A 13961-nucleotide genomic window follows, 5' to 3' on the forward strand; every position below is an offset into this window, starting at 1 on the left:
ACCGGCCAGCGCATACACGCGCCCGCCGAGAAAGTGAAACTAAAAATCGCTGCTGCCGCTGAAGCCGGCAGCCGCGCGCATAGTAATCCCTGGCCCGGAGTGCAGGGAAAAAGCACCACACAAAAGCACCACTGTACTTCCCCATATGAATAAAGAGAGCCCCTTCCCCACATGAATAAAGAGAGCCTTTCCATATAAAAAGGGGGCTCCATATAGAGAATAAGGAGGGAACAATACCCTCCAGGCAGACCCCAGAAGAAAAATAGTATGAGTGGTCACAAGTCAGGGGTCTCCAGAGGTTGCAAGGGCTCTTCCAGGACCTGTAGAGAGGGGGAGATATATTCACCTTGTCTGAAGAACTTGCCTCATGAAGTCTTCAGTCATGGAGTCTTCAGACAGCCAGCTGACTTTGTCTGGAGAAAACCAGACCATGTCCACCTCCTTAGACACTAAGCAAAAACTGAATTGCTCAGTGGTCTGGAGACGGGTATATCCTGCTGGGAGGAGCCGACTTTTTGGTTACCATAGTGTCAACCTCCTAGAGACCGCAGCATATACCCAAGGTTCTGTGTCCTCCAATGGAGCCGTAGAGAAAGGAGATTTTTTCTTTTTTTCCTCGTTTTTTTTTTTTTTTTAAGTAAAAGATATATTAATAAGTTGAACTAACAAATATTTCAGGCTAGCAAAGCCTTTGTGGCGAGGGCTAAAAGATCTCAAAACAAAATTTGCTGTGCCTTGTGGAGAAGACCTGTATGAAGTCGGCCCCCCCTATGTTCGCAAAAGAGGAATATAAATACACCATTCGTTTGTGCTGCAAAAATGAACGTTTGTGCCGCTTTGGTTTCCGAGATGTTGCACGCTCGATATACTGAAGCCCTGTCCACTTTACACCCCAATTTTAAAAACAAATACACCATTTGTTTGAGCTGCATTTGTGCCACTTTGGTTCCTGAGATATTGTGCACTCGATATGCTGAAACCCTGCCCACTTTCTAGCAAACATATTGCGCGTTAGATTTGCTGACACCCCATCCAGGAAAGGATTAATGTTGCACCAAAAAAATGTAGTAGTCATCAAGGAAGGCAATTTAGTTAAGGGATGAATGTAGCAATATATGGTTTATTATGACATACACAGGGTTATTACTTCCTTCATACACCGTTACCGGTCAGTGATGGGAAGAGGCTATACCTGGCAGAGGTGGCAATGTCTGTATGTGCATCTCTGCTACCTGAGATGTAACCACCTCCAGCAATGCATAAGCCAGGGACGAGGCTTCTGAGGTGGCTAATGTCCATTCTGTGTACATTTCATTATGCAGAATGGAGGTTATTGGCTGAGCAGTATTGATTGACACTCTCCGCTGTTGAGTGGGGATAACTTCGGCTTTCACCTTTTTCAGAAGCTTGACAGCAGACCACTGACCCTGGTGGGGACCGCACAGTAGTAAAAAAAGAGTTTGCGCCATCACTGGGGAATAAGGTCAGAGTACTCCTGATTTATAACCTCTACAGCCAAGCACTAGTGCCGTTGGTTGTAGTAATTCTGTTTTGATGGATGTACAGAAGCCCAAACCACAACTTATGTGATGCAACTGCAAAATGAATAAAATAGAAAGTTACATCAGGTGGAGGAGTGTGGACAGACATTAAGACAGACAGACATGTGTTCACACTAAAGAATTTCTGAGCTGAATTGCACTTGTGAATTCCACTCAGAAATTTCAGTTCAGCAGAGTCCCATTGTTGTCAATGGGATTCCGTGGCACCCTGCACACTATGGAATTTCCAAAAATTAAACATGTCCATCTTTTCAGCAGAATTCTGCACAGACTGCAAAACCACCTATGGGGACTGGCAAAGTCTGTTCGGTTCTAGCGTCGTTCTCAGAATCTCCACCAGGAATTTCTCCATTGTGAATATTCTGCAGTGTGAACAGGCCCTTAATACGATTTCAGAGGGACAGGTAAGCAGTACAGCTACCCTATAATTTAAAGGCCATTGCACCTGGCAAACATTGTTTAGCCATATTTAGTTGCAGTATTCCATGTTAACCATAACTAATGAAAAAATTATTGTGAACCAAAGCGGCACAAACACATTTTTGCAGCATAAACCAGCACAAACGTAGAACACACAAATGTGTATATTTGTTTTTAAAATTTAAGAGCATGCTGTGGAAAGTGGGAGGGGTTTCAGCATATCAAGCGCGCAATATCTCAGAAAACAAACCAGCACAAATGCTCATTTTTGCAGCACAAACGAATGGTGTATTTATATTTTGCGAACATGGGGTGCCAACTTCACACAGGTGTGGAGAAGGGATGAGAAACCGGTCTGGAAAATACAAAATAGTGCACCTTCACATTTTAAGCCTTCTTCTACATAATTCGGGGTGAATACAAATAAGAAGTTGAAGGTTATCCACAACAGAACTGAACTCTGTTAAAGCAGGAGATTTCTTCTTTTTTGACAAGTTTGACTTCGTAAACTATGTTGCCAAAATTTGTATTTCCCACAGAGTAAAATTTTTAGAGTATTTTTCCTCTCTGCAGTGTGCTGTCCCTCTGTTATTCCTCCTTGAGTGTCACCAGGTGGGGGTGTGCCCTACCATTGTCTGAAACTGTCCAATCACAGCTGGCAGTGTAGGGGGCACAGCCACTTGACAAGAAGAATGGAATAACGCATTGTCAAGATATTACATTTAATAGCTTGTTGCCTGGTCTTCCCTTGTTATTGCATGCTCCTCCTTTCCTATATACATCTGAGCCAGGTCAGCCTGTACATTGTGCAGAAAGTACCATGCACCGGTCACATGACTAACATTGCTCATAGCTTTAAGTCCACAGTACAAAATGCTTATAATGACATTATGATTGATAACAGGCTCATTGCAGCACTCCTATCTGCAGATGTTACCTACAGATGGCCCATGGACCAGCTTACAGCATACACGCTACGCCGGTCGTCAGCTCATGGGCCAGCAAGCAGCGTACCTTCCACACATGCCGTAAGGAAGGAGTTAACCCTCTCGTCCATCTGAGGGACATCCTGTACCTTCCCTGTGCTGTGAGCGCTAATCAGAGGAACAGCCAAGTACCTTATCACAGTACACTGCATACTGTTACTGGGCTTTATCTGTGACCCTTAGGCTTATGTATCTAGTCCATTAAGACTGTATCTATTAGAACTGTGGGGTTGGGGGGGGGGTATCTGGTCTTCTGTCCTCAGTTTAATAATTGGGCTAAGATATGGATGGCCCTCTTTGGCTGGATCAGTCTAGTAATTATGAATTTACCCACTAATTAACATATTGTTGGTTTGCACATGATACTATGAAGCATTTTTTGCACCTGCTATCCATGTTGGATTCTGGATCGAGGTCTGGCCTCACCATATACCGTATATACTCGAGTATAAGCCGACCCGAGTATAAGCCGAGACCCCTAATTTCAACCCAAAATCCCAGGAAAAGTTATTGACTCGAGTATAAGCCTAGGGTGGGAAATACCTCATCCCCCCCTGTCATCATCCAGACCCGTCATTAACATCCTCATCATCATCCCCTTATCATCCCACACATCCCCCCTTCATCATCCCCTTGTCATCATCCCACACATCCCCTTATCATCCCACACATCCCCCCTTCATCATCCCCTTGTCATCATCCCACACATCCCCCCTTCATCATCCCCTTGTCATCATCCCACACATCCCCTTATCCCACACATCCCCCTTCATCATCCCCTTGTCATCATCCCACACATCCCCTTATCCCACACATCCCCCCTTCATCATCCCCTTGTCATCATCCCACACATCCCCCCTTCATCATCCCCTTGTCATCATCCCACACATCCCCTTATCATCCCACACATCCCCCCTTCATCATCCCCTTGTCATCATCCCACACATCCCCTTATCATCCCACACATCCCCCCTTCATCATCCCCTTGTAATCATCCCACACCCCCCCCCCTTCATCATCCCCACCCCCCTTCATCATCCCCACACCCCCCCCCCCTTCATCATCCTCTTCTCATCATTCGCCCTCAGTGGTCTTCAACCTGCGGACCTCCAGAGGTTTCAAAACTACAACTCCCAGCAAGCCCGGGCAGCCATCGGCTGTCCGGGCTTGCTGGGAGTTGTAGTTTTGAAACCTCCGGAGGTCCGCAGGTTGAAGACCACTGCGGCCTTCAACATGCGGACCTCCAGAGGTTTCAAAACTACAACTCCCAGCAAGCCCGGGCAGCCATCGGCTGTCCGGGCTTGCTGGGAGTTGTAGTTTTGAAACCTCCGGAGGTCCGCAGGTTGAAGACCACTGCGGCCTTCAACATCATCCAGCCCCCTCTCACCCCCTTTAGTTCTGAGTACTCACCTCCGCTCGGCGCTGGTCCGGTCCTGCAGGGCTGTCCGGTAAGGAGGTGGTCCGGTGAGGAGGTGGTCCGGGCTGCTATCTTCACCGGGGGCGCCTCTTCTCCGCGCTTCCGGCCCGGAATAGAGCCGTTGCCTAGACAACGACGCATCTGCGTCGTTGTCAAGGCAACGTGACTATTCTGAGGCCGGGCCCGAAGCGCTTAGAAGAGGCCTCCCCGGTGAAGATAGCAGCCCGGACCACCTCCTCACCGGACCACCTCCTTACCGGACAGCCCTGCAGGACCGGACCAGCGCCGAGCGGAGGTGAGTACTCAGAACTAAAGGGGGTGAGAGGGGGCTGGATGATGTTGAAGGCCGCAGTGGTCTTCAACCTGCGGACCTCCGGAGGTTTCAAAACTACAACTCCCAGCAAGCCCGGACAGCCGATGGCTGCCCTGGCTTGCTGGGAGTTGTAGTTTTGAAACCTCTGGAAGTCCGCAGGTTGAAGACCACTGCGGGTGGGGGAGTTCACTCGAGTATAAGCCGAGGGGGGTGTTTTCAGCACGAAAAATCGTGCTGAAAAACTCGGCTTATACTCGAGTATATACGGTACCTCTTTATAGCTGAGAGTGTTATTACTCATTCGCTAATTACATTTATTGTGTTGCATATTTATTCAGAGTATTGACCATAACTAGGCAGTATATGCTCTGTATTAGCATATTTTAAATAGGGGTAATTTTCCAACATGTTCTATATTTTGCCTCTACGTGGCTGCTAATAAGGTACCATTTTAGTGTAACCTGAGGTTATCTTTCCTTTAACCATTGAGCTCTATCCCTGTCCCTGATGAACCGTTTACCAACAAAACAGGGGAAACATGTTGGAATTTATAGGGATACCTAGTCCCGCACCCAATATCTATTAGGGTTGCAGTTGCTCTATATATTTTTAATAATTGTTTCACCATTTTTTTTCGTTTCCACGATCACGTTGCCGTGGTTGAGGCCATCCCGTTAAGGAGATGGGCCCCTCAAAAGGCAGGGTCCGTGAGGGGGGGGGCTCATTAGTTTAGGGTGGGCACCATCTCCTTTTCCGTCCCGATTACCCTTCCTACTCTCTCACTCTTGCAGCATCAATATTCTGACATACAATTAGCATGCCTTATCTTGTCAGTATATACACATATTTGTTCACGTCACATTTATTTCGTGTGTTCTTATTGTGGTATGCATAGGTGACAATGGTCTTTTTTTTGTGCCTTTTTAAGATTTGTAACCAATAAAATCTGTAGTTTTATTAGTCCTTAGAGGGGAACTCTGATGGAAACAAGTAGAAAACAAATGTTTTCAAATTAACTGTTGCCTGAAAGTTATAACAGATTTGTAAATTACTTCTATTAAACAAAATCTTAATCCTTCCAGTACTTATTAGCTGATGTATAAAACAGAAATTTGTCTCTACTGACACCCGTCTGTAGAAAACCTCTCCTGCTTCGGACAGTTCCTGACATGGACAGAGGTGTCAGAGTGCACTGTGGTCAGACAGAAAAGAACTACAAAAATTTCTCTGTAGTATACAGCAGTTGATAAGTACTAGAAGGGGTAAGATTTTTAAATAGAAGTGATTTACAAATCTGTTTACCTTTCTTGCACCAGTTGATTTCAAAACTTTTTTTTCCCACCGGAGTTCTCCTTTAAAAGGTAAATTATTCTGTCATTCAGTTATATGAGGTCTCCTCTTTATTGGCCCTCTACCTTGGGAGTATATATCTGTGGTTCGGGGCAACTAGATTAGCCCACTCTGATTTTGTCGTTCACAATAGGATGAACAAATTTACTGTAGACAGAGAAACTCTCAGCAACTAAGCAGTGTGCTGGAGCTATGGTGGGAAAGATGCAACCTCAATGTATTTAAAAGTTCAAAATGTTCACACGTACTACAACATTTTACAAAGACACCTTACCACAGATTGCCGGCGTTGTTCTACGGTTAGTTCATCATCCGAGTCGCTGTAGTATTTAGAGTACAGGAACGGCTTATGAACATAGGCATGCCGTGTGCCTTTTGTCTTTGTTTCATGCTGTTCACCAGATGACTTTGCTTTACTCTCTTGGTCTACTTTGTTTTCTTCGTCTGAAATAAAATGGGTACATGTAATATGTCAAGGTTGCATGAAAGGTAAACCATTCAGATGCTCCACTATACAGCATGTCCTTGTAAAAAATATCTATGTAAGCACTCCTGATTTTGACCATTTACACATGCCTTCTACAAAATAAATGCTAGTGAAAACTCTGAGAAGACCACCTTTTAGGGGGGTCTTCTCTGGCGGAGTAGTCTCAAAGAAAACGGCTGTTATGCAAAATGTATAGTGGACTGAAAATCTTTACACAAAATCTGGTGATGTTTCAGTGCATAATTTTCTGACAACCATCTAAGAAAACACAATATTGAGAAATACAGGGATTTACAATAGTCAGTCCAGAAGCAGCAATTGCAGTGGTGGTCACACAAGTATACTCCAGATCCATTCACAAGAGGCAACTGAGGACCTTTTATCTTGAGATTGTCAGTGGCCCTGGTGATCAGACCCCTACCAGTGGACTGGTAAAAACTCCATTAGTCTGCCAACTCCTATAAGGATGTTGTCCACACCAATGATTATATAGTCATGAAGAAATGTAAATCTAATGAAAGTTACTGCTCAGTCAAATGAAAACTCTCAGAGCAGCATAGCTGGCAAACAAAGCACGAGATCAGACTTTACCATCAGAAGTAATTTCCCCTTCTTCTGTACTCTCAGACACAGCATCTTCCTCATCACTGTCTTCTTCGAAGGAGGATAAGTCACTGGTGTGAACAGAGCTGACTGTAACATCCGAAAAAGCATCCACATCAGAATCAGGTAAGGCACATTCTGTAAAATAGGGGACAAAATAAAAACAAGGATGATTTGTAAAGAAGCGCAGTAATAGAAGCAGTTTGCTTGTGAAGTCTGGAACATAATGGGAAACTAACAAGCTGTTCACTCGCACTAAACCCAATATACTGGGTTAGGTTATGTTCACACTGAGTAAATCAAGAGTAATTCACGGCGAAAAATTTACGGCCGGAAAATTTTTTATTTTTGTGCAAAAATGGGGGAGAAAGAAGTGAAGGGTTTTTCAGCCATTTCCGCGTGAATTGCACGCGAATTCCGCGTGAAAACGATGTTGGGCAGAATTTTTATTTTTTTTTACCATTGACTTCTATTGATTTCTGCTAGCGGATTCTGCTTGAAGAATAAACATGCTCATTCTTCAAGCGGAACGGAATTCAGCGTCGGAATTCCACTAGCAGAATTTCCACAGTGCGAACAGGACAGCGGAAAAAACATTAAAGTCAATGGGCAGAGGAGATGTGCATTCGTTTGGAGCAGAGAATTCAAGAGGAATTACTCGAGTAAATTCCTCTTGAATTACTCTGTGTGAACGAGCCCTTAGGGTACGTTCACACGAGCGGATCCCCAGCGCGTATTACGCTGCGGATCCGCCACTGAAGGACCGCTATATGCTGCCTTTACAGGTGCCTGCTCGGAGCGGCAATGTGCCGCTACGAGCAGACACACTGCGATGTGCAAGTCACCACGCGCGTGCGCGCAGTATACTTGGCCTAGCTCAGGGAGCGGCAGCGATGTGCGAGAGTACATCGCGCAGGCGCGTCAACTTGCACATTGCAGCAGCATGTCTGCTTGTAGCGGCATATCGTCGCTCCGAGCAGGCACATCTAAAGCCACCCTGTAGGGGTCCATCAGCGGCAGATCTGCAGAGTAAAATACGCTGTGGATCTGCTCGTCTAAACATACCCTTATAGTGCGGGTGAACAGCATTAAGACAGGTGGTTACTTTTATAGGTCCAGTATTGCCAAAGTTATGTAGTTTAACCTATTACCACTGTGCTTTCATTGCACACCACTGCACAATACCAAAAGGAGATTAAACGGATATAAAATCGACAATACTGTACCTATTAGGCAAGTCATCACCTGTTTTAATGCTGTTCACCAGCACTATAACCCAGTGTATTGAAAAAAAGCCTGTCAGTTTCCCTTTCAAAGGGTACCCCGATTATGTAAAACGTATCCCCCATCCATTTACTGCATAGTGATGTCCCACCTCAGCAAGTGATTGGCAAAGTGGACCACCACTCCCCTGATCACTTTGTCTCAGAAGGTGGGGGCTGGAGCGCTCCGAGGTAACAGATGGGCCCCATTCTGGAGATCATGGGGTGTTCCCAGTGGTTAGACCCCGTGCAATCAGGCACTTATACTGCCATTTTGTAGATAATGAAAAAGTAACCAGGCGCACCCACATAGTAAAGTTATCCCCTATCTACGGGTCAGGGAATAATTATCTGATAATGGGAGGGGGGGGGGGGGGGTTGACTTCTGGGGCCTCCAGCGATCTTGAGTACAGGGACCAGAGTCTCATTAGACCAAAGTGGCGGGCCCCAGTGGTCAAACCAATTATTAGATAACGCATGCATGCTGTTGCTCTTTTTATTCTCCACAGGAGCCGCCAGAGATTGAGTACAGTGTTTCCGCAGCTCTATGGACCCCCTCTGATCTCCACATGACCCCATAGGGCAGTGTTTCCCAACCAGGGTGCCTACAGCTGTTGCAAAACTACAACTCCCAGCATGCCCGGACAGCACCCAACCAGGGTGCAACAGCTGGAGGCACCCTGGTTGAGAAACACTGCAATAGGGCACATGGAAAGGTATCCTCTCCATTAGACAACTGTCTAAAATTAACAAATAGCAGTATAATGCTACACAACTCTTGAAATGGGATTCTTCTATAACGAAAATAAGCCAGTTCCAAACAACAGTTTGAAGTGGCTGCGCTGTACTGGGGCATACTGCATCTGTCTGAGGGACACCCCCCGCGTGGGCACAGCTGCTGGAGTACTGGGTCCGCTCCATTGTGATTATGAGGAAGACCGCCGGAGAAGAGCGCCGAGTACACCGTTTTTATTACCGCGGCTTGCGGTCCTTGTATCCTGCACTGTACTGGTTTTATATATATATTTTTTACCAGGCATAGAGCTGTACATGCTATATAGGTGAATGGGATCAAACTAGGAGTAGAAACAAAATACACAGAGCTGTGCCTGGTAATGAAGCGGCCATAATGCTCACCATGGTCCTCACAATCAGCAAATCACTGGATGCCAGGAGTCGTACCCCACATCTATCTAGTATCGATAGCCCATTCTAAGGAGAGGAAACCAATAATACGTACTGGGAATTGCTAAGAACTTGAGCCTTCCCTGTATTGTGCATCCTACTGGCATTATGTCAATAAGAATACATTGAGGAATTGCTTTTCAGGCCATTCATTACAGTTGCCTAAGCGTGTACAGTACAAAATTGCTTGTTTTCAGGTTAAAAACATGCAGAAATAAAATATCTGGAACACAGATAAAAATAAAAAGCATACTGAAGTGTCTGACTGCCCTGGATGTAAAGTAAAATGTTGGGAGCAGTGAGTGAGCCCCTACCTTCCTTCACAGAGTCGGCAGCCTTTAGCTTGCTGCTACTTTTCTCAGCGTTACTGTGTTTAGCAGGTTCAGCGTCCCCTTCCTTCTCCTTCCCGGGCTTCTCTTCCTTCTGTTTGGTGGCGTCATCGCTCCTCTTCACGTGTTCGTTTCTTTTCTCTGTCCTAATTTCTTTTTTCTCCTCCTTCCGGTCTGATTTCTCAGTGACCTCGATTTTCTTCTCCGCTCTCTCCACAGATTTGGGTCTCTGTTCGTCAATGTCATTCGCAGTGTCTTTGCTTTGTGTGGAGCTAATAGCTTCATTGACTGAATTTTTAATGTCCTCAGCTGGAGGTGAAATTATATCATTTATCTCTTCTGCCTTGGCGGGTGGTTCTGCACTTTCAGTGGGGACTTCAGGAGTGGGCTTGTCAATCTCCAGAGACTCTTCTATGGGAACATCAATGCTCTGTGGAGGAGGAGGCTTCCGGGAAACCTTGTCGGTACTTTTTTGGTTCGAATTCTCTGACAAGGCCCAGGCGGCCGTAGCTTCTTGATTCAAGGAACTTATGGTCTCCAAAATGGACATTGCATCATTAGCAACACTGGTGCTGGGCCCAACCAGAGATGCAGAACCTTAAGAAAAGAAGGGAACAAACATTGAATACTTCAGTCATAAAAGTACAATAAATGTAATTTATTGCAGATATTCTAAATAATCTGGCATATTCCTTCAGGTTTACCATGCTGCCATCTAAAATTCATACAATTCCTTTCTGACACTTCAAATGACTGAAATATCAAACACACAAGGTTGTAGAAATGTCAAATTAATTGGATAGGGCTGGAAAAAGCGCTCGGCCCTGGCTTGTGCCATCTCTGTCTCACTGTAGGAGTCTCCATAGCCAACTGAACTGTGATCGGCATTAAAGGGAATGAGTCAAAAAAAAATTTCCCCCTTTAGAAGAAATTAAAGGGGTACTCCAGGCCCTAAGACATCTTATCCCCTATCCTTTGGCTAGGGGATAAGATGTCTGATCACAGGGGTCCCGCCGCGGCGGGACCCCCGCGATCAGACATCGTATCCCCTATTCAAAAGGAATGGGATAACATGTCTTAGGGCTGGAGTACCCCTTTAAGTACACGTGGCAGAAAATGTGAAATATATGATCATTTTTCATATTTCCCACTGTTGACAGCAGAGAGAGCCAACAGGAGAATCTGGAAAGGGACTGACGCAAATAAAATTTTAATTTATTTTTCTAGTTTCAATTTGTTGTGGAAACATTACAGATTTGTTTCAGATTTTCTCTTATGCTTTAAATGGGGGAGTTAAAGTCTACAATAAATTCCCTATTTAAAATTACTGCATATTTTGTTGGGGGTTACCTGTGGATCTGCAGCAAAATAGGCAATCGTGAATAAAAAAAAAAAAAAAATGTATAATAATAATAATCCTCCCCCCCCCCATATCAAAATCCACAGTGGAAAATCTTTAACAAATCTCCACGATTTGGTGCAGATCTGTGACTTTAGATTTGTGCTAAATCTTTGTATATTATATACACAGCAGCTGTTCTAAAAACATGTCAGAAATTTGGATCAGAGGAATTCACAGAAAGCCCATAAAGGTGTATGGATTTTTCGGAATTCGTACAATGCTGTTGCCGCTGAAGACACATACAGTCAGTGACACAGCCGTGGTTCTGAGACTTTCCTAATACGGTAGACCGATCCAATAGAGGTGTACTGTGCATGACACTGACATATGCAGTGCCCAGCTTCTGTTGTGATAGAGACATGTGTAGCCATCTAAATTCTCTTATGCCATGTGTGCTATCTAGGTAAGAAGAGGGAAGCTGAACAGACGGATACATCTTTTTAAAGAAAAAGTTTCAGGATAACTTGGCATTTATTAATGGAAATCTCTGCTCCTTCGGGGGCCAAGTACAAGTAGTCATGTGGGGGGTCCTCCTTGGGGATTGACAGCTTTCTATATGCACACTTACACAGAGATAGCTGTTTCTGCCACGTAAAATAAAAAAATTGTATTTAAAGGGGTACTCCGGCCCTAAGACATCTTATCCCCTATCCAAAGGGGGGTGGGGGGGGGTAAATAGGTGACATTCCCAGTTGGCTATGGAGCAAAAGGGACCGTCTACTTGATTACTTAGCCCAGAATGAAAAGATTAACATGAATAGAGGAGAAGTTATTTTGGAACTTCAACAAAGCTCTGTATCAATCTGCTCAGCACCTCCTGCTCTATAACCTGCTGCCAGCAGAAGAGCCATAGAGTGGACAATTGCAGGTATAGATGTATTGTGAACACATAGGGTTGTACTGAAGTGATTGCCCCCTTAAGGACCACAGGTTTTCTCATTTTTGCACTTTAACTTCTAAAAATCACAATGCTTTTCCACCTACAGACCCATGAGGGCTTGTTTTTTTGCGTCACCAATTGTACTTTGTAATGACATCAATCATTTCACCACAAAATCTAAGGCGAAATAAAATAAATAAAATAAATGTTTGTGGGGCAAAATTAAAAAAGAAAAAAAAAATGCCATTTTGTAACTTTTGAGGGCTTCCAATTCCACGCAGCGCACTTTTTGTTAAAAATGACACATTGGGGGAGATTTACCAAAACCTGTCCAGAGGAAAGTTGCTGAGTTGCCCATAGCAACCAGATTGCTTCTCTCATTTTTAATGAAGCCTCTGCAAAATGAAAAGCGATCTGATTGGTTGTTATGGGCAACTCAGCAGCTTTTCCTTTGGACAGTTTTTGATGAATCTCCCCCATTATCTTTATTTTGTAGGCCCATACGATTACAAGGATACCAAACATAGGTTTTATTTTGTTTTACTCATTTTATTTTGTTTGTACAAAAATTTGAATGTTTTAAAAAATGTCCTCTTCTGCCCCCTATAACTTTTTACTTTTCCGTATACAGGGATGTATGAGGGCTCATTTTTTGCATCGTGATCTGTAGTTTTTATTGGTACCTTTTTTGTTTAGTTGGGACTTTTTGATCGCTTTTGATACATTTTTTTAGGGTATACAAAGTGACCAAAAATACACAATTTTGGACTTTGGAATTTTTTTCACGTGTACGCCATCGACTGTGCGGTTTAATCAACAATTATAATTTAAAATTTCAGACATTTGCCCACGCAGATGTAGCACATGTTTATTTTTGTTTACTTTTTTTTATGGAAAAAGGGGGTGATTCAAACTTATTAGGGAAGGGGTTAAATCAGTTTTTTTTTTACTTTTTTATATTTTTTTAAACACTTTTTTGTCCCCATAGGGGACTATTACATGCAATCCTCAGCTGTTCGGGATGCTGAGATTTTACCACAGCGGTCCTAAACAGCCCGCTGAGCTAGCTGGGATGACTTTTCTCCCGTTTTAGATGCCGCTATCAACTTTGATGGCGGCGTCTTAAGGGTTCATAGAGGACATCAGCCCGATCGGCAATGTTCTGCATTAGCTGCGGGTCCTGGTTGCTGAGAGCAACCGGGACCCACCAGGTATGAAGTGTGCTCCGCCTCTGAGCGTACTTCATATAACAGGAACCGCCAATGGACGTAAATATACGTCCATTGGCCGGCATTTATCCTTGTAGTGTAAGTGAAGCATTTTTTTCACCTTTTTTTGTGTACTGATAATTTGTAGGAGCAACACATTTATTAAATGGTCACAGAGCATTCGATACATTTTGTGCAGGTCACATTTTCTGAAATTTCTCTCTTCACATACACCAAAAAGATACGCTAAGTCTGGGATGGTGTAGTTTTAGAGACTTTTCAGTGGTCTTGCTCCTTTTCACATAAAGGCGCAGTTCATAAAATCCTTCCATATCATGTGCATTGCCAAAATCAGTGGATTGCAACTCAAAATCAGCAGAAATGTGTAAACCAAAAGACGCAAAAAAAAATAAAAAATAAAAAAATAAACCCTGCTTGCGCCTTTTTTGCGCCTTTTGTAGACACAAAACACTGTCTAAAGACAATGATAAATGTCGGCCATTGTCCTTAAGGGGTTAATTGTACAATACATAGCGTACCCTCTATGATAGTGTGGG

At 44.0% G+C, this 13961-nt stretch overlaps 1 protein-coding gene across 1 annotated transcript in view; it reads right to left on the minus strand.

The window, feature by feature from the left end:
* BOD1L1 (biorientation of chromosomes in cell division 1 like 1) overlaps positions 1 to 13961 on the minus strand; it is a 102057-nt gene that overhangs the window by 77756 nt on the left and 10340 nt on the right. The window contains exons 4-6 of the mRNA XM_056555167.1: positions 9900 to 10511; positions 7127 to 7276; positions 6323 to 6492 (exon numbers count right to left, since the gene is read on the minus strand). Coding sequence (XP_056411142.1) covers positions 6323 to 6492; positions 7127 to 7276; positions 9900 to 10511 — 932 coding nt within the window. The remainder of the gene's footprint in view (positions 1 to 6322; positions 6493 to 7126; positions 7277 to 9899; positions 10512 to 13961) is intronic.

This window comes from Hyla sarda, chromosome 1 (assembly GCF_029499605.1).
Source record: "Hyla sarda isolate aHylSar1 chromosome 1, aHylSar1.hap1, whole genome shotgun sequence".
Classification (NCBI taxonomy): domain Eukaryota; kingdom Metazoa; phylum Chordata; class Amphibia; order Anura; family Hylidae; genus Hyla; species Hyla sarda.